We start from the raw sequence: 18,229 nt of genomic DNA, 5'->3' as shown, positions 1-18,229 counted from the left end.
TTCTAATGCCTATTAGACTTCAGTATTCCCGTTACCTCAGTCATTAATAACTTTTGTTTTCAATCCAGAATCTAACCTAAGATGAGGCATTACATTTAGCTGTCAATCGTTTTAGTCTTCTTTAATCTAGAGCATGTTCTTTGTGGCATTGACAAGTTTTCAAAATTACAGACCAGCTTAGTAGACTGTCCTGCATTTTGGAGTTGTCTGATTACTTCCTCATGGTTCAGGTTAAGTATTTTTGGGAGACGTACTATTTAGAGGATGATTTGTCTTTCTCTGCTCAAATTGAAGTTGTCTCTAATTTGCTCAATGGGATAAATGCTTTTTTAAAATAACTTCACAAAAAATTGCTATATTTTAAGAAATTTGGACCAAAAACCCCTACTATGTTCTTGTTTATATCCTAGCATCTGTTCATGTGGAAAATAAGAACTGAGTTTCACTGGGGATTTTCCTTTATTGCCACTTACCAACTTCTATTATGATTGATAATTGCTTAAATTGAGATCCAATATTTTAGTGTTTTTTTTTAAACTAAACTGTGTTTTATTAGATTGGTGTTACTAAGGGTGAGTAATAGTTGAACTAGTTATAAGTTAAGTGCATTCTAAATTCCTTATTTAACAATGCTTTTTACTTTATTCACACATCATCATATCACCTCAGATAACCAAGGAATTCTTTTTTTTAATAGATCTTTATTGTTCAGATTATTACAGTTGTTTCTCCTCCCGCCCCATATCTCCCCTCCTCCCAGTTCCCACCCTTCCCTCTGCCCTTACCTCCCCCCCTCGCTATCCTTATCCATAGGTGTATGATATTGTCCAGTCTCTTCCCGTACCCTCCACACAGACACCCCCTTCCCCTGAGAATTATCAATCCACTCCCATTCTATGCCCCTGATTCTATTATGTTCATCAGTCTATTCTGTTCTTCAGATTTTTAATTCACTTGACTTTTAGATTCACTTGTTGATAGATATGTATTTGTTGTTCATAATTTTTATCTTTACTTTTTTTCTTCTTTTTCCTCCTTTTAAATAATACCTTTCAGCATTTCATGTAATACTGGTTTGGTGGTGATGAATTCCTTTAGCTTTTTCTTATCTGTGAAGCTCTTTATCTGCCCTTCAATTCTGAATGATAACTTTGCTGGGTAATCTTGGTTGTAGGTTCTTGCTATTCATCATTTTGAATATTTCTTGCCATTCCCGTCTGGCCTGCATAGTTTCTGCTGAGAAATCAGCTGGTAATCGTATGGGTGTTCCCTTGTAAGTAACTAACTGTTTTTCTCTTGCTGCTTGTAAGATTCTCTCTTTGTCTTTTGCCCTTGGCATTTTAATTATGATGTGTCTTGGTGTGGTCCTCTTTGGATTCATTTTGTTTGGGGTTCTGTGTGCTTCCTGGACTTGTAAATCTATTTCTTTCACCAGGTGGGGGAAGTTTTCGGTCATTATTTCTTCAAATAGGTTTTCAGCATCTTGCTCTCTCTCTTCTTCTGGCACCCCAAAAATTCGGATGCTGGTATGCTTGAAGTTGTCCCAGAGGCTTCTTACACTATCATCTACTTTCTGAATTCTCTTCTCTTCTTGCTTTTCTGGAGGCGTGTCCTTTACCTCTTTGTATTCCAAATCTTTGACTTGATTCTTGCGTTCCTCTAGTCTGCTGCTGGATGTCTGTATAATATTTTTTTTATTTCAGTCAGTGTATATTTCATTTCTAGTTGGACCTTTTTCATATCCTCGAGGGTCTCATTAAATTTATTGGCTTTTTCCATGAAATTCTTGAAAAACCTTATAACCGTGGTTTTGAACTCTATGTCCAGTCATTTGTTCTCCTCCATTTCTTTTGTTTGGGATCTGTTTCCTTGCCTCCTCATTTTCATTTTTGCTGCTTCCCTGAGTTGGTAGGGTAGCTTTGTGTCCTATTGTGTCCTATTGGTTCAATGGGTCAGCCTCCCAGTTACCAGAGGTGGACGCTCTTGGTGCACCCCTTTGTGGACTGTGTGAACAGCCTTGTTGTAGTTAAGTCTTAATTGTTGTTGGTGTCACTGGGAGGAATTGACCTCCAGGCCAATTGGCTGTGAGGACCCGCTGTGTCTATAAAGGAAGAATTGCTGTGCTGGAGACACGTTTATGGGCCGCGACTTGTTGCATTAGGGCTTTGGCGCTCACTGAGTCTGCCTCTTGAATGTGTCCCTTATGCGAGTGGTTGAAATCTAGTGTCGTCTCACACCGACCACTAGATGCCCTCGTTTCTGGATCTCCAATGGGGTGCAGGTCAGCTACTGTCTGAGGCCACTCAGCAGGAGTTACAGCAAAAACTGCAGTTTTCTCCTCTTTGCTTGAGTGGTTTTGGAGCAGTCTGACTGGAGCTGCAGTTTATTTGGTTAAGCTCCCACAGGGCAGGCCATTTATATGCAAAAGCTGCTGTTTGGAGCCTGGGCGGGTTTGTAGAATGTGCGGGGCGGGTCTCAGGGCGGGGCAGGGTCTCAGGGTGTCACTAGGCTAGGGCGTGGCAAACAGCAATGGCTGCTAGTCTGCCTTTTCTGCCTTTCCCGTTTCCAAGTCCCTGCGTCCCGTGCTCCAGCGCAGTAAACACTGATTGCTGGGCGCACCTCTGCAAGAAAGTCACTCTCACTTTCCGACACGATGGCCGAGAGTCCAGCTTCTCCCCGTAGGTATCTGGGTCCCCTGTGCACCCCCAGAAACTGGATTTCAGAGTGATTGGGAGCTTATCTCCCTTCGGGTTGGAAAAAAAGCCGTGCATCCCGTCGCCCGCCACCAGCCCGATTCACGCGCCTCCGTACCTCAGCCCTTCCGCATTTGTTCTTTCTTTTTCTTCTTAGTTGTAAATCTACCATTCAGCCAGCTTTCCTGTGGTTCTGGGTGGTAGACGCTTTGTCTTTTAGTTATATTTTTGAAATTGTTGTGCGCGGCGGCAGTTTAGTTGTTTAACTTTGCCGCCATCTTGGTTCCTTCCCAATATTTTAGTGTTATCAAGAAGAAAATATAATCTGACTTTTAACAGTTTTTGATTTTTTCCCCCAAACATTTAAAGATGAAGGTCATTTTGTTATTATTGGAATATGGCCATTTTCCCTTAAAGGAATCATCTTAGTAATGCTGTCTTTATTAATGCCAAATGTGTTATTAGAATGCCAGGTAGGGCCCTGGCTAGGTGGCTCAGTTGGTTAGAGTGTTGTCCCATACACTGAAAGGTTCAGTGTTTAATTCCTGGTTAGGGCACATGCTTTGGTTGCAGGTTCAATCCTTAGTTGGGGTTCATACAGGAGGCAGCCAATCAATGTTTCTCTCACAGATTGATGTTTCTGTCTCTCCCTTCCTCTCTAAAAATTTTTTTAAAAAATTTTAAATGCCAGTTAGGTACTGGAAATATCAAGGGTACACTTTGTAAAGTATATGATTGCCTAACTATTTTGCTGTACACCTGTAATCAGTACAAAATAATATTGAAACAATAAAAAGAAAAAAAATGCTAACCCTAGATGTTTTTCCTAAAGATTATACTCAATAATTTTTCCATACTATAATTTATAAAGAAAAATTGTATTGACTTTTAAACATGTGATTTATCCATCTTTATTTTCAGCTGCAGGAATAGAGATGAATCAAATTGTTGGCCTTGGCATTTCAACACAGAGAGCAACTTTTATTACATGGAACAAGTAAGTGTGATAAGCCTTCTGTTGCAGGGTTCATATCACAGTGAATACCTGTTTTGGGAGTTTCAAGTTTGTGGATTAAGAACAGTTTTGTTTTGTTAAGAGGGATGAAAGTAAGCCTACTTTCTGCCTTATTAAAATACTAGTGGCCTGGTGCACAAAATTTGTGCTGGAGGGGGGGATCCCTCAGCCCAGCCTGCACCCTCTCCAATCTGGAATACTGTGGGATCGGGCCTGAACCAGCAGTCGGACATCCCTCTCGCAATCTGGGACCGCTGGCTCCTAACTGCTCATCTGCCTGCCTGCCTGGTTGCCCCTAACTGCCTCTGCCTGCCTGCCTGATTGCCTCAACCCCTCTGCCTGCCTGCCTGATTGCCCCTGACCTCTTTGCCTGCCTGCCTGATCACCCCCAACTGCTTCTACCTGCCTGCCTGCCTGATCGCCCCTAACTGACCTCCCCTACTGGCCTGATCTCACCCCCAACTGCTCTCCCCTGCAAGCCTGGTTGCCCCCAACTGCCCTCCCCTGCCAGCCCAATCTCCCCCAACTGCCCTCCCCTGCTGGCCTGTTCTCACCCCCAACTGACCTCCCCTGCTGGTCTGATCTCGCCCTCAACTGCCCTCCTCTGCCGGCCAATTTGGCTCTGATTGGTCAGTTTCTGTGCCAGTGAGCATCAAAAGCTCCGCCTACTAGGCAGCCATTGGCTCCTCACAGTTCACCCAGATTTGGTTCTGATTGGTTGGTTTCTATGCCAGTCAGCGTCTCTAGGCCTATCAACGGGGCCTGATTAGAAAGGTGGGTCTGATCAGCAGCCCCAGTGGATACCTGGAGAAAAATGGAGGCATGGCTGCGGACCAGGCCTAGAAAGAAAGAGGCAAGTCCTGATCAACAGCTGCCATAGAGGCTACAGATCAGACCCTGCTTCTCTCTTCAGGCCTCTCTCCGGGCCTGATTTGCAGCCCCCTCAGCAGTCAGTGCTGGGTCACCGTGCCTGCAGCTGTAGCCGTCAGTGCTGGGTCACCACGGCAACCCAGTGCTGACTGCAGGACTGACTTCCGTTTGGTCGAGCCTCCCAGTCGTTGTGGATGTGATGGACTCAGGGTTTTTATATATTAGGACTAGAGGCCTGATGCATGAAATTTGTGCAAGGGGCTCAGCTCTCGCAGCCACGGTGGCTTGCCTCGGCCTTTGCAGACATGGCTTCGTCCGCAAGGTTGTCCGAAAGGATGTCCAGAAAATTGTTTGGCTGTCCGGTCTAATTAGCATATTACACTTTTATTATTATAGATAATGGAAACTTTTCTGCTCCATGGGCCCCGGGGAGCCATTGTGCCTGTGATGCTGGCAGGTTCTACAGGCTCCCTGACATGACACTTCTGCTCATTTTTGAGAGAAAAAGAGAGGCAGACTGGATCTAATATATTGTTCATCCCAGTCCCAGCCAGCAACTTCCCTTCCCCACTCACTGTCTTCTCCTGTGTCCACAGTGTGTCCTGTCTCTGTGGCCACAGAAACAGTATTTTCCTTATAGATGCTGTCACGAAGTCTAAACTTTGAACTTTCTTTTTGTTTTTCTCCTTGTGCCCTTTCCATCCTACCACCTTCTGATGCCAGGAAACTTGTTATTTATTTACCTTTCTTCAGTTCTTAAGTTTTTTGTTTTTGTGTGTATTTTTTTTTCTTCAAATTTTTAGGCTAAAAAATTTTCACTACATTTAATCATGTCCTCTTTCTACTACCCCCACTTACCTGTATTCTAAAATTAGTCTAAATAATATCTCCTCCATTTTGGTTGCTTTCAATTCCTTTTGTAAAAAAAATTCTTAAGCTGTTTTGTTTCTTCAGTCCTCTACCTCTCAGGGAGGCTTCTGCCAACTACCCTCATATCAGGGTGGGTGCCAATTAGTAACATAAGCTGAGAGTCCCAGGAGCCAGGGTTCACTCAGCATCAGGCACTGAGAGGGAGGATGGCACTGTGCTGGTTGCTGAACTGAATGTAAAGATGAATAAGAATGCGAGCCCTCAGGAAACCAAGATGGCAGCATAGGTAAGCACCTAAACTGCTGCCTCGCACAACAATTTCAAAACTACAACTAAAGGACAGAACGGACATCATCCAGAACCACAGGAAGGCTGGCTGAGTGGAAATTCTACAACCAGAAGGAAAGAGAAAAGCTCACGGAGAATTAGAGGAGTTGCAAAGGGCTGAGGTACGGAGACACGCGCGCAGAGAGGAAGGGCGGCTGAGTGCCTGGCTGGCTTTTTCTGGCAGGAGGGAACCGGAAGCTCCCCAATGCACTGAACTCCAGTTCCAGGCGAGAATCTGGGAATCCAGAACCATTGGGGGAGAAACTGGACTGTCTGGCAGTGGGCGAAACTTGAGGGCAGCTTTCTTTCAGAGGTGCTTGCAGCGATTACCGAGGGACACTGACCCAGAGGTCTCATAGGGCAGGGCTGACGGGAAGCCAAGACTGTCTGCTCAGCCCTGAGACTCCGCCCCATCCAAGCTGAGCACAGAGGCTTTTGCAATTTTGCAAGCCTGGTCCCATAAGGCTGTATCTAGCACAGAAGGTCTCCCAGCATAGACACAGCTGATCCTCACAGCCAATTGGCCTGGAGGTCAATTTCTCCCAGTGATACCAACAACAATCAAGACTTAACTACAACAAGGCTGTACACACAGTCCACAAAGGGGTGCACCAAGCTTGTCCACCTCAGGTAACTGGGGAGGCCGAGCCACTGGGCCCTATAGGACACCAAGCATACAAAGCTACCCTACCAACTCAGGGAAACATCAAAAATGCGGAGACAAAGAAACAGATCACAAATGAAAGAAATGGAAGAAAGCAAACAACTGGATATAGAGTTCAAAACCACGGTTATAAGGTTTTTCAAGAATTTCCTAGAAAAGGCCGATAAATTTAGCGAGAACCTCGAGGATATGAAAAAGGAACAACTAGAAATTAAACATACACTGACTGAAATAAAAAATATTACACAGAGACCCAACAGCAGACTAGAGGAACACAAGAATCAAGTCAAATATTTGAAATTCAAAGAAGCAAAAAACACTCACCAGAAAAGAAAAAAGAATCCAAAAATATGAAGATAGTGTAAGGAGCCTCTGGGACAACTTCAAGTGTACCAACATCAGAATTATGGGGGTGCCAGAAGAAGAGAGAGAGAGCAAGATACTGAAAACCTATTTGAAGAAATAATGACTAAAAATTTCTTCCACCTGGTGAAAGAAATAGACTTACAAGTCCAGGAAGCGCACAGAACCCCAAACAAAATGAATCCAAAGAGGACCACACCAAGACACATCATAATTAAAATGCCAAGAGTAAAAGACAAAGAATATTAAAAGCAGCAAGAGAAAAACAGTTAGTTACCTACAAGGGAGCACCCATACAATTGTCAGCTGATTTCTCAACAGAAACTATGCAGGCCAGAAGGGAGTGGCAAGAAATATTCAAAGTGATGAATAGCAAGAACCTACAACCAAGATTACTCTACCCAGCAAAGCTATCATTTAGAATTGAAGGTCAGATAAAGAGCTTCACAGATAAAAAAAAAGCTAAAGGAGTTCATCACCACCAAACCAGTATTATATGAAATGCTGAAAGGTATTCTTTAAATAGAGGAAGAAGAAGAAAAAGGCAAAGATAAAAATTATGAACAATAAATACATATCTGTCAACAAGTGAACCTAAAAATCAAGTGAATTAAAAATCTGATGAACAGAATAAACTGGTGAATATAATAGAATCAGGGGCATAGAAAGGGAGTGGACTGATAATTCTCAGGGGGAAAGGGGTATGGGGGTGCGGAAAGAGACTGGACAAAAATCATACACCTATGGATGAAGACAGTGTGGGAGAGGTAAGGGCAGAGGGTGGGGTGGGAACCTGGTGGAGGCGAGCTATGGGGGGAAAAAGGAGAAATAATTGTGATAAAGTGAACAATAAAGACATATAAATAAAAAAAAAAAAGGATGCGAGCCCTCAAGGTAGTTATCTTTTTATATAAAAACCCTGGGTGTAACACCCGTCACAACAGAAGCTCAACTAATTGGAAGGAAGTCAGTCCTGCAGGGGTCACCTTGGCAATGCACCCTTGGAGCATGGAGGCATTGAGTCCTGGGTCGCCGAGGCAACGGCTGCGCCCTCCCCTAGCTGTTTCCCTTGAGGGCGAGGTTTGAGGGAGGAACCCACCCTCAGAGCATGGAGGCATATCTTTATAAAGTTTTAATACATTATATTAGAGGTCGTGGTGATACTGTTTTACCCACAGCATCTACAGGAATTGCTACAAATTTACTTCTTGGTGGAAGAACCTTTCATTCCCAATATAAATTACCAATTTCATTAAATGAAACTTCAATTTCTAGACGGGATATAAATAGTGAAGTTGCTAAAACTATTAAAAAGGCCCAACTTCTCATTATTGATGAATGCACCATGGCATCCAGTCATGCTATAAACACCATAGACAGATTACTAAGAGAAATTATTAATTTGAATGTTGCATTTGGTGGGAAAGTTCTCCTTCTCGGAGGGGATTTTCGACAATGTCTCAGTATTGTGCCGCATGCTATGCGATTGGCCATAGTACAATCGAGTTTAAAGTACTGTGATGTTTGGGGATGTTTCAGAAAGTTGTCTCTAAAACAAATATGAGATCAGAGGGTTCTGCTTATAGTGAATGGTTAGTAAAACTTGGAGATGGCAAACTTGATAGCAGTTTTCATTTAGGAATGGATATTATTAAAATACCCTGTGAAATGATTTATAATGGATCTATTATTGAAGCTACCTTTGGAAATAGTATATCTATAGATAATATTAAAAATGTATCTAAATGTGTGATTCTTTGTCCAAAAAATGAGCATGTTCAAAAGTTAAATGAAGAAATTTTGGATATACTCGATGGAGATTTTCACACATATTTGAGTGATGATTCCATTGACTCAATAGATGATGCTGAAAAGGAAAATTTTGCCATAGAATCTAAGAAATTACTATTATACTACTATTATAAATTAATACTATACTACTAAGAATAGTATTACTCCTTCGGGAATGCTGTGTCATAAATTAAAATTGAAAGTGGGTGCAAACATCATGCTATTGAGAAATCTTAATAAAATGGGGTCTTTGTAATGGTACTAGATTTATTATCAAAAGATTACAACCTAACATTATCGAAGCTAAAGTATTAACAGGATCTGCAGAGGGAGAGGTTGTTCTGATTCCAGGAATTGATTTGTCCCCATCTGACACTGGCCTCCCATGTAAATTGATTCAGTGACAGTTTCCCGTTATGCCAGCATTTGTGATGACTATTAATAAATCACAAGGACAAACTCTAGACAGAGTAGGAATATTCCTACCTGAACCCGTTTTCGCACATGGTTAGTTATATGTTGCTTTCTCTCGAGTTCAAAGAGTGTGTGATGTTAAAGTTGTAAATACTTCCTCACAAGGGAAATTAGTCAACACTCTGAAAGTGTTTTCACTCTTAATGTGGTGTACAGGGTGATATTAAAATAAGTTTAATCATATTATCAGCCATTGTTTGCATCACTGTTGTTTTTATATCATGTTTTTGTTGTTTTCATATCATGTTTTTGTTGTTTTTATATCATGACTCTGTTGTTGTTATATCCTTTTGTTACTGTTTATTTATTAATACATTTATATATTATTTTCATATACATTTTACTAATTTCCTTTCATCTCTCACACTTCTATTATAGAGAAAGGGCAAATAGCAATATTAAAATATTTCCTCTAATTAATTCCATTTAAATGCGCACGAATTTTGTGCACTGGGCCTCTAGTAGTTTCATACTACAAGTCCATAAATTACTGTGTTCTCACAGTACCAAAATATCTTTTTTTGTAGTTCTTATGTTAATGGCTTTTACTAATTACTTAGGACACAAAATACATTAAGAGCCACAGAGTGCTATAAAATGTTAGAGAGATTTAAGGCAATTCATTTATAATATTGCCATTCATGTTTCTCCTTAATTTCTCCATTTACTGTTGGCAGTGGCAGAGATAAAATAAACTTAAATCGCTGCTCAGTGAATATCAGAATATATGCTACTACTGGAGCTCAGGATTCTACGTAGTCTTCTACTGTGTTATGAATTAATAAGCTACTTTCATCTTATATCTTCTCCCTGCTGCAGTAGCTGTAAACATATGATGCTTCATGCTGTCTTGGAAACTTGGAACATATAATACATTTTCTTGGGAGTGTTCACCCTCCTTGTTTTTTCTGACTCATCCTTCAGAGCTCAGTTCCATTGTCACGTCTCAAAGAAGCTTTTCCTGACCCCCGAGTAGGCAGGATCTATCTTCCTGTAAAATATACACATGGCACCAGTGTTTTTCCTTTATAGGACTTACTAGAGACCTGGTGCATGAAAATTGTGCACTGGGGGGAGAGGGGGGCAGGTCCCTTAGCCAGGCCTGCCCCCTCTCACAGTTCAGGAGTCCTCAGGGGACGTCCTACTGACAACTTAGGCCCCCTCCCCCGAGAGTGGGCCTAAGCCACAGTCTGGCCTCCCTCTGTGGGAGGCGACCGTGGCCGATTAGGGGAAGGCACTGCCCCATCACCCTGCTGCTGCTGCTGCTGCTGCCTCTGGCCTCCCTCTGCGGGCTGATCGGGGGAAGGCTGCTGCTGCCACTGCAGCCTCGGTGGCTGCCGGCCCTTCTCAGCCCTTAGAGCCACCGCAGCTTTGTCCAGGACGACCAGAAACGTTCGGTCTATCCGGTCTAATTAGCATATTTCCCTTTTGTTAGTACAGATTACTGTTATAAGTAGACCATTGTATAATTATTTGTTTGACTTCCCTGATAGAAGATATATACACAGGGGCAAAGGTGAGATGTCTCTCTGTTCACAGCTGTGTCCCAGCTCCTGGCACGTATTGTATATAAATATTTGCTGAATCAGTGATTAATAATAAGATTCAAGTGTATAAGTAGCTGCTATTGTAGAATGGTTCTAAAGAATCATATATATCAATAGATTTAATATCCATCAAACACAATCTGATAGTTATTATTGGTAGAGAACATTTTTTCATTTATCAAATACCTCTTTGGTATCTGGACCAGGTGGTGAGAATCTGAAAGTGAAAAGACTGTGCCCTCAGGAGGCTCACAGTCCAGTGGTAGATACAGATGTGTGCATAGATAGTTGGGGTGTAGCCTCATAGATGTCTGCCCTGTAGACTGCATTGTACCTGGCAATGGAAGAGCTGGAGGGGGAGACTGAATAGCGGAGAAGAGGGAGTTAGGGAAGGTTTCCCAGAGGCACTGAAGCCAAGTGTTTTTTGTTTTTGTTTTTTTGGTTAATCCTCATCTGAGGATATTTTTTTCCATTGTTTTTTTTTTTTTTTTTTTTTTTTTTAGAGAGTAGAAAGGAGGGAGGGAGGGAGAAAGAGACAAAGACATCTATGTGAGAGAGAAACATTGATTTGTTGTCTCCTTCACGTGCCAGAGATTAAACCTGTCAATGACTGAAAATAGAGCCTGCGGCTCTTCAGTCCACAGGCTGACACTAACCACTGAGTTTCCAGCCAGGGCTGGAACCAAGTCTTGAAGGAAAAATAGAAGAGCAAATTACTGGCAAGAGCATGAGGAATAAGAGACTGTGTGTCTGAAGCATCAAAAGTACTTTGGAAAGTAGGGGGTGAAATAGGGATGGTGCCACACTGCAGCATTGGCCTCCTCCCCACTCAGACTGTACCTCTCACCCTCCTCCTGTCCCAGGCTCCAGCCACATGGGCGTGCTCTCTGTTTCTGACCCTGGCTGCTACATTTGGGAGGAGTGGCTTTGCACCTGTTGTTCCCTCTGCCTGGATCTCTCTTACCTGAGATTTACCTCTTTCTCATCATTCAGACCCTACCTCCAAGATCACTTCTTCTAAGAGACCTTCCATGACCATTTCACTTTCCCATCACTTTGTTATTTTATTGTTTTCATATCACGTACTATGTAAAATTTTTGTGTGCTTCTTTGCATATGTATTTATCACATCTCTCTGACAAGTAAGAAGTTCCATGAGTACTGGGATTTTTGTCTGCCCTGTTCTCACTGCGTACTTCACACCTAGGACAGTACCTGGCACATAGTAGGCACTCAAATCTTTGAGTGATTGAGGTGAAACTGGAGGAAAGAAGTTTGTAAGAAGTTTGCCTCTTATAACCCATGGGGGATCATCAGAAGGTGCTCAGTAGGAGAGTAACATGGCCAAACTGACATTTAGAAAGGATGTTCCTGAAGCAAGGCGGACAGCGGATTTGGAGAAAATGAGGCTGCAGCTGGGAAATCTCTCTGAAGGCCATTGCTTATTCAGGTCTCTGACGTCATATCTGAAAAGATACCTCACCCCAGTTATTCTGTTCCTTTAGCATAATTATTATATGAAAAAATATGTTTATTTACTCATTTATTTCTTATCCCCATCAGAATATAAGCTCCAGGGATGTTAGGAACCTTTCACTCCAGGGCTTTGGCTGAAGCAGCTGAAGGGTGCCGTGAACTCCCGTGTGGCATGCCAGAGAAAGCAGTAGAGGTTGAGGGTGGACATGCTGCATTTGAGATGACGTGGGGCAGTCTTAGGAGACACAAGGAGCGCAGCTCTTTGTGAGGGGACAGAACTGACGTGAGAGGCTGCCCTGCAAGTACGGATTGGTGAGTGGTTCTGTGATAACTGCATTCATGAGAGGGGGTCAGATTTTTCAGTGAGTGCAGCTTGTTAAAAAGAGAAGGAGACCAGGGATGCAACCCTCAACAAACACCAGCTTTTAACGGGCAGTCAAAGGAAGAAAAGTCTGCAAAGGAAACCAGTAAGAGGCACTTAGAGAGGAACGAGGAGACACAGCACAGTGCTGTCACAGAAGCTTAGGGGAGGGACAGTGGAGCACTATTGCAGGAAGGCCACATCACACTGAAAGGATCCTGTAAACCTGGGAGCTCTGGTGACCTTACTGGATTGTACTTGATTGAGGTACTGTGGGGAATGAGGAAACATTGAGGGGCTCAGCTAGGTGGGGACATCTGGGGTCAGGAGAGATGTTTTTGGTTCTGCTTCAAAGATGAGGAGGTTAGGTGTGTTTAGAGAAGAGAGTTGAAGGAATATTTGATTAAATGAAGTGATGGAAGAGACAAGAAGGCATGGAGAGAGAGAGCACAGGTGGAGACGCCAGCCTTAGGCTTGAGAGGAAAGATTTTCCTCTGAACCGAGGAAAATGCATGATGGCTGCAGGTATAGCTGGTAGGGAAGTGGGAAGTTAAGGAAGGTAATTTCAGTCTTCTGATTTTCTTGAGATTTCTAGGGCTGGAGAAATGAAAATTTGGAAGTGCCATTTGTGGGTAATGGAGAAGAAAGTAATGTAGGACAAGAGACAAACTTGTATCATTTTAAGTGATGTTCAGAGCATAGGCAAGGTTGTATTCCTTAAGTGTGAAATATGGTACCAATTTACAAGGCTGGGTGACTTCTTCAACCCCTCTCAATGGTTCTGGTATTGAAAGTGGAGAGAGAAGATCCCAGGTTAGGAGCTGAAAAGGTTGTTAACAAGGGGCATCATGTAAAATAGTGGAGTACGAAGCTGGAAAGAGAGATTGGAATGAACTATCTCAGAACTCTGGAACCTGATGACTATTCTAACAGCTGGGGGAGTGCTGAATGAAAGCAGAGGTTGCTGTTCCTAGGTAAGAGGGCATGTCCTCCATCCCTCAGCCCTGTTGCGGGTGTGGGGAAGCAGCCCCCATCCCTGGAGCAGGTAGCTGGTGCCAGGCCGACGTGGGGACCTTGTCCTGCAGCAATGTCGGCGGATGTGGTTGGATGGATGGGCAGTGCCCTACAAGACTGGGTCTGATGCTTGTTCCAACTGTGGCCCTCTCAGCCCTCTCAGCTACAGCACCTTCCTTAGGCAGCACCTGTTGGAAGATTTAAAGGCCCGTTACCTTTATGGGCACATTTGGAGCCAGACATTTAAGGAAATATTTCCCAGGTCACTAGCTGATCTCAGAGATAACAGAACAGAAGTTTCAGACACTTCCGTGACCACCCAACAAGGAATAATACACTTTGCAAAAATAATTTGGCAAGGTCACAAACTGAAAGCTCCAGCCCTCAACAGGGAAAAATCAGACGGTCGGGTGGGAAGGCAGGTTCTGGAGCACTGGCTGACTTAAAGAACTGGTCATGACTCACGAACGTTAGACAGATTGACCTGTTAAAAACTAAAATGATACATTCAGGTATAAAATTACACATAAATAGTATAATTTAAAATTGTACCATTTAGAATCCATGACTTCATATAACCACTTTCAACACCCTTAATTACTGTCTTTCCTGTAAATAGCACCCCTCTGTATTCAGCCTCACAAGTTATTACAGCAAGGTGCATTTTTATATGTTAAACGAACAAAAGGAAAAATCAGTGTGTGTGAGATTGTCACAAGTGTCTCACTCATGCATTGCTGTCATATTCTATAATATATCATGTTTGTTTTTATATAAAATTAATGTCCCCAAACACTTAACAAGTAAAACTGGTGCTCCCGACACTCCCCCCTGCACTGTCTGGTGTGAGCACCCTCGCTGAGAAGACATCTAACTTTGAGGCATTAGAAGTATTAAAATAATCAATATGCAATATTGATTATAACACCAAATATTGCGGCTTTCACCATAGTTGACGAGCTAGAAAATTGTTTTCCCCTTTGACTCAGTAACCTCAAATTTTGAAGTAAGGGAGGTTGGGAGGAAATAAACCAATAGAGAGGCCCAGTGCAGTACCTCAAAATGTTAACTTTGGAAATAAGTTTATTACAGATACAGTTAGTTAAAATGAGGTCCTAATGCGGTAGGCTGGGTTCCTAATCTGGTATGACTTATGTCCTCATATGAAGACAGCCGTATAAGTGTGGACACGGAGAATGTCATGTGAAGGAGGAGGATTGGAGTGATGCATCTGTAAACCAGGGAATGTCAAAGACTGTGACAAACCACAGGAGCCAGGAAGAGGCAAGGAAGGCTTACTTGACATATTTCAGAGGGAGTCTGGCCCTGTCAACACCTTGATTGTGAACTTCTAGCCTCCAGAACTGTGTGAGGCAAGTTGCTATTGTCTGAGCCACTCAATTTGTGATGTTTTGTTATGGCATCCTAAGGAAACTAACACAATTGATTTTTGGTAAGGGAAAAGAAACGATGCTGAGAAAACAGAATATCCACATGCAAAGAAATTAAATTAGACCCTTACTTTATACTATATATAAAAATTATTTCAAATAATGGATCAAAGACTAACCTTAAAAGATAAAACTATTAAACTCTTAGAAGAAAACCTAGAGGAAAGTCATTATGACTATGGATTTAGCAATTATTTCTTTTTAAAAAATTTTATTTATTGAATTGATTGGGGTGACATTGGTCAACACGAACATATAGGTTTCAGGTGTGGATTTCTGTGTTATAAGATCTATATATTGCACCATGTGCCCACAACCCAAAGTCAAATCTTCTGTCTCCACATATTAGGACCCCCGTCTTCTCCCACCCCCTTCCTTCTGGCAGCCATCACTCTGCTGTTTGTGTTCATAAGTTTCAGTTTTATATCCAACACTAGAGGCCCGGTGCACAAAATTCGTGCGGGTGGGGGGGTGTCCCTTAGCCCGGCCTGCACCCTCTCCAATCTGGGACCCCTCAAAGGATGTCCTACTGCTGCTTTACAGGGATCAGGCCTAAACCAGCAGTCGGACATCCCTCTCGCAATCTGGGACTGCAGACTCCTAACCGCTCACCTGCCTGCCTGCCTGCCTGCCTGATTGCCCCTAACCACTCTGCATGCCAGCCTACTCACCCCCAACTGCCCCCCGCTGCCGGCCTGCTTGCCCTGAAAAGCGCCCCCCACCAGCCTGATCACCCCCAACTGCCCCCTGTGCCAGTGTGCTCATCCCCAACTGCCTCCCCTGCTGGTCTGCTCACCCCCACCTCCCCTCCCCACTGGCCTGCTTGCTCCCAACTGCCTCCCTGCTGGCCTGCTCACTCCAAACTGCCCCCCCACCCCTGCTCTCCTGATCACCTCCAACTGACCCCCACGGATGGCCTGCTCTCCCCCAACTGGCCCCCCTACTGGTCTGCTTACCCCCAACGGCCCCACCCCCCACCAGCCTGATCACCCACTACTGCCGTTCCATCCTGACCTGATCACCCACAAATGCCCTCCCCTCTTGGTCTCTAACCGCCTCTACCTCGGCCCAGCCACCATGGCTTTGTCCAGAAGAACATCCAGAAGGTCTCCTGGAATGTCTCCCAGTCTAATTAGCATATTACCCTTTTATTAGTATAGATTTGAGTGAAATCATAGCTTTTTTCTGTCTGACTTATTTCATTTCACATAATGTTCTCAAGGTCCATCCATTTTGTTGCAAATAGCGCTATTTCATCCTTTCTTATGGCTGAATAGTACCACACCTTCTTTATCCATTCCTCTGTCATGGGACTCTTTGGTTGTTTCCATGTCTTGGCCACTGTGAATAATGCTGCAATGAACATAAGGGTGCATATATCTTTGAGAATACATGATTTTGAGTTTTTTGGGTATATACCCAGGACTGGGGTTGCTGGGTCATATGGTAGCTCCATTCTTAATATTTTGAGGAATTAGAGAACATTTTATGGACTTGACCCCAAAAGCAAGGAAGGTAAAGGCAAAAATAAATGAATGGGACTATATCAAACTAAAAAGCTTTTGCATAGCAAAAGAAACTGACAACAAAAAGAGACAGCCAACCAGATGGGAGATATTTGCAAACAGTAGCTCCAATATTTAATTTCCAAAATATATAAAGAACTTGTAAAACTCAACACCAAACAAACAATAAAAAAACAATTAAAAAGTGGGCAGAGAACCTGAAAATACATCTCCCCCACAAAGACATACAAATAGACATACAAATATATGAAAAGATGTTCAACCTCACTGGCAATTAGGGAAATGCAAATCAAAACTATAGTGAGATACCACTTCACACCTGTTAGAGTGGCCATTATCAACAATACAAGCAGTAACAAGTATTAGAGAGTTTGTGGAAAAAAGGGAACCCTCATTCACTAGTGGTGGGAATGTAGACTAGAAGTGATTTAAATGGCATCAAAAGCACAGCTTATAAAAGAAAAAATAAGTCGGACTTCATCAAAATTAAAAACTTTACATCAAAGAATACTATTAAGATATTTTTATCTATTAATGTTGGCTAATTTTTCTTTAATTTTCTTAACTATTAGAAATTTTCAAAGTAGAACATTTATTCTAGATTTAATCATAAATAAGAAGAAATAAAGCTATGCAGAAATTATTTTGACATAATGTGCAAATTGAATTTTAAAAATCTATCTGAGGAAATTCATAGTCATTGATATCTCAAATCTGCAGTTAAGATTTCTAAAAAACCATTGCAGTATATAATATGGAAGGTGTATGTTTGGTTTGTAATTTCACCTAAGTTTGAGGACTCAAATAGTAGATTCACTTCTTTCTCTGATTTGTATTGATGATAGTGATGACTGGATCACTGAATGAGAAGGAAGTAACATGTTTACGAGGTAGGTGAATGATGTGATTCCCATTAATAAAGGTGAAAACAAAACAAAAAGGAAACAAGAGAGTGAAAAGAAAACTCACAAAATGGCAGAAAATATTTGCAAAACCATGTATTTGATAAATAATGTCCAGAATATATAAAGAACTCCTAGAACTACAAAAACTCTCAACCCAATTCATAAATGCACAAAAGACTTGAATAATATACAAATGGTCTATAAAACATGAAAAATGCTCAACATCATTAGTGTTTGGGGAAATGCAAATCAAAATCACAATGATATCACTTTATAACCTCTAGGATAGCTATAACTTAAAAAATAAAAAATAACAACTGGTGGTGAGGATGTGGAAAAATTGGAACTTTTGTACATTGGTTGTGGGGATGTAAAATAGTGCAACTACTGTAGAAAACAGTTTGGCAGTTCCTCAAAAACTAAACATAGAATTACCATATAACCCAGCAATTCTGAGTAAACACCCAAAGGATTTAAAAACAGATCCTTGCCGAAACCGGTTTGGCTTAGTGGATGGAGCGTCGGTCTGTGGACTGGGGGGTCCCGGGTTCGGTTCCGGTCAGGGGCATGTGCATTGGTTGCGGGCACATCCCCGGTGGGGGGTGTGCAGGAGGCGGCTGGTCGATGTTTCTCTCTCATCGATGTTTCTGGCTCTCTATCCCTCTCCCTTCCTCTCTGTGGAAAATCAATAAAATATATTTAAAAAAAAAAAAAAAAAAAAAAAAAAAAAACAAAAAAAAAACAGATCCTTGAACTGCATGTTTATGGTGGCATTACTAACCGGAGCAAGAAGGTGGAAGCAACCAGAGTGTTTAGAAAAAGTGGTGATGGCTATATAGCTTTGTGAAATGTAGTTAATGCCATTGAATTGTGCACTGAAAA

The 18,229-nt window shown here is 42.3% G+C and overlaps 1 protein-coding gene across 3 annotated transcripts in view; it reads left to right on the top strand.

Annotated features, from left to right (window-relative positions):
- The window catches only part of GK5 (glycerol kinase 5), a 164,455-nt gene that overhangs the window by 40,414 nt on the left and 105,812 nt on the right, over positions 1 to 18,229 (top strand). For all 3 annotated transcript variants that reach the window (XM_054721620.1, XM_054721622.1, XM_054721621.1), the window contains one exon: positions 3,615 to 3,690. In XM_054721620.1, the coding sequence (XP_054577595.1) occupies positions 3,615 to 3,690 (76 nt within the window). The remainder of the gene's footprint in view (positions 1 to 3,614; positions 3,691 to 18,229) is intronic.

Source organism: Eptesicus fuscus, chromosome 9 (genome assembly GCF_027574615.1).
Source record: "Eptesicus fuscus isolate TK198812 chromosome 9, DD_ASM_mEF_20220401, whole genome shotgun sequence".
Taxonomy (NCBI): Eukaryota; Metazoa; Chordata; class Mammalia; order Chiroptera; family Vespertilionidae; genus Eptesicus; species Eptesicus fuscus.
The sequence above is the reverse complement of the archived record's forward strand: the minus strand, read 5'-3'. Positions and strand labels throughout refer to the sequence as shown.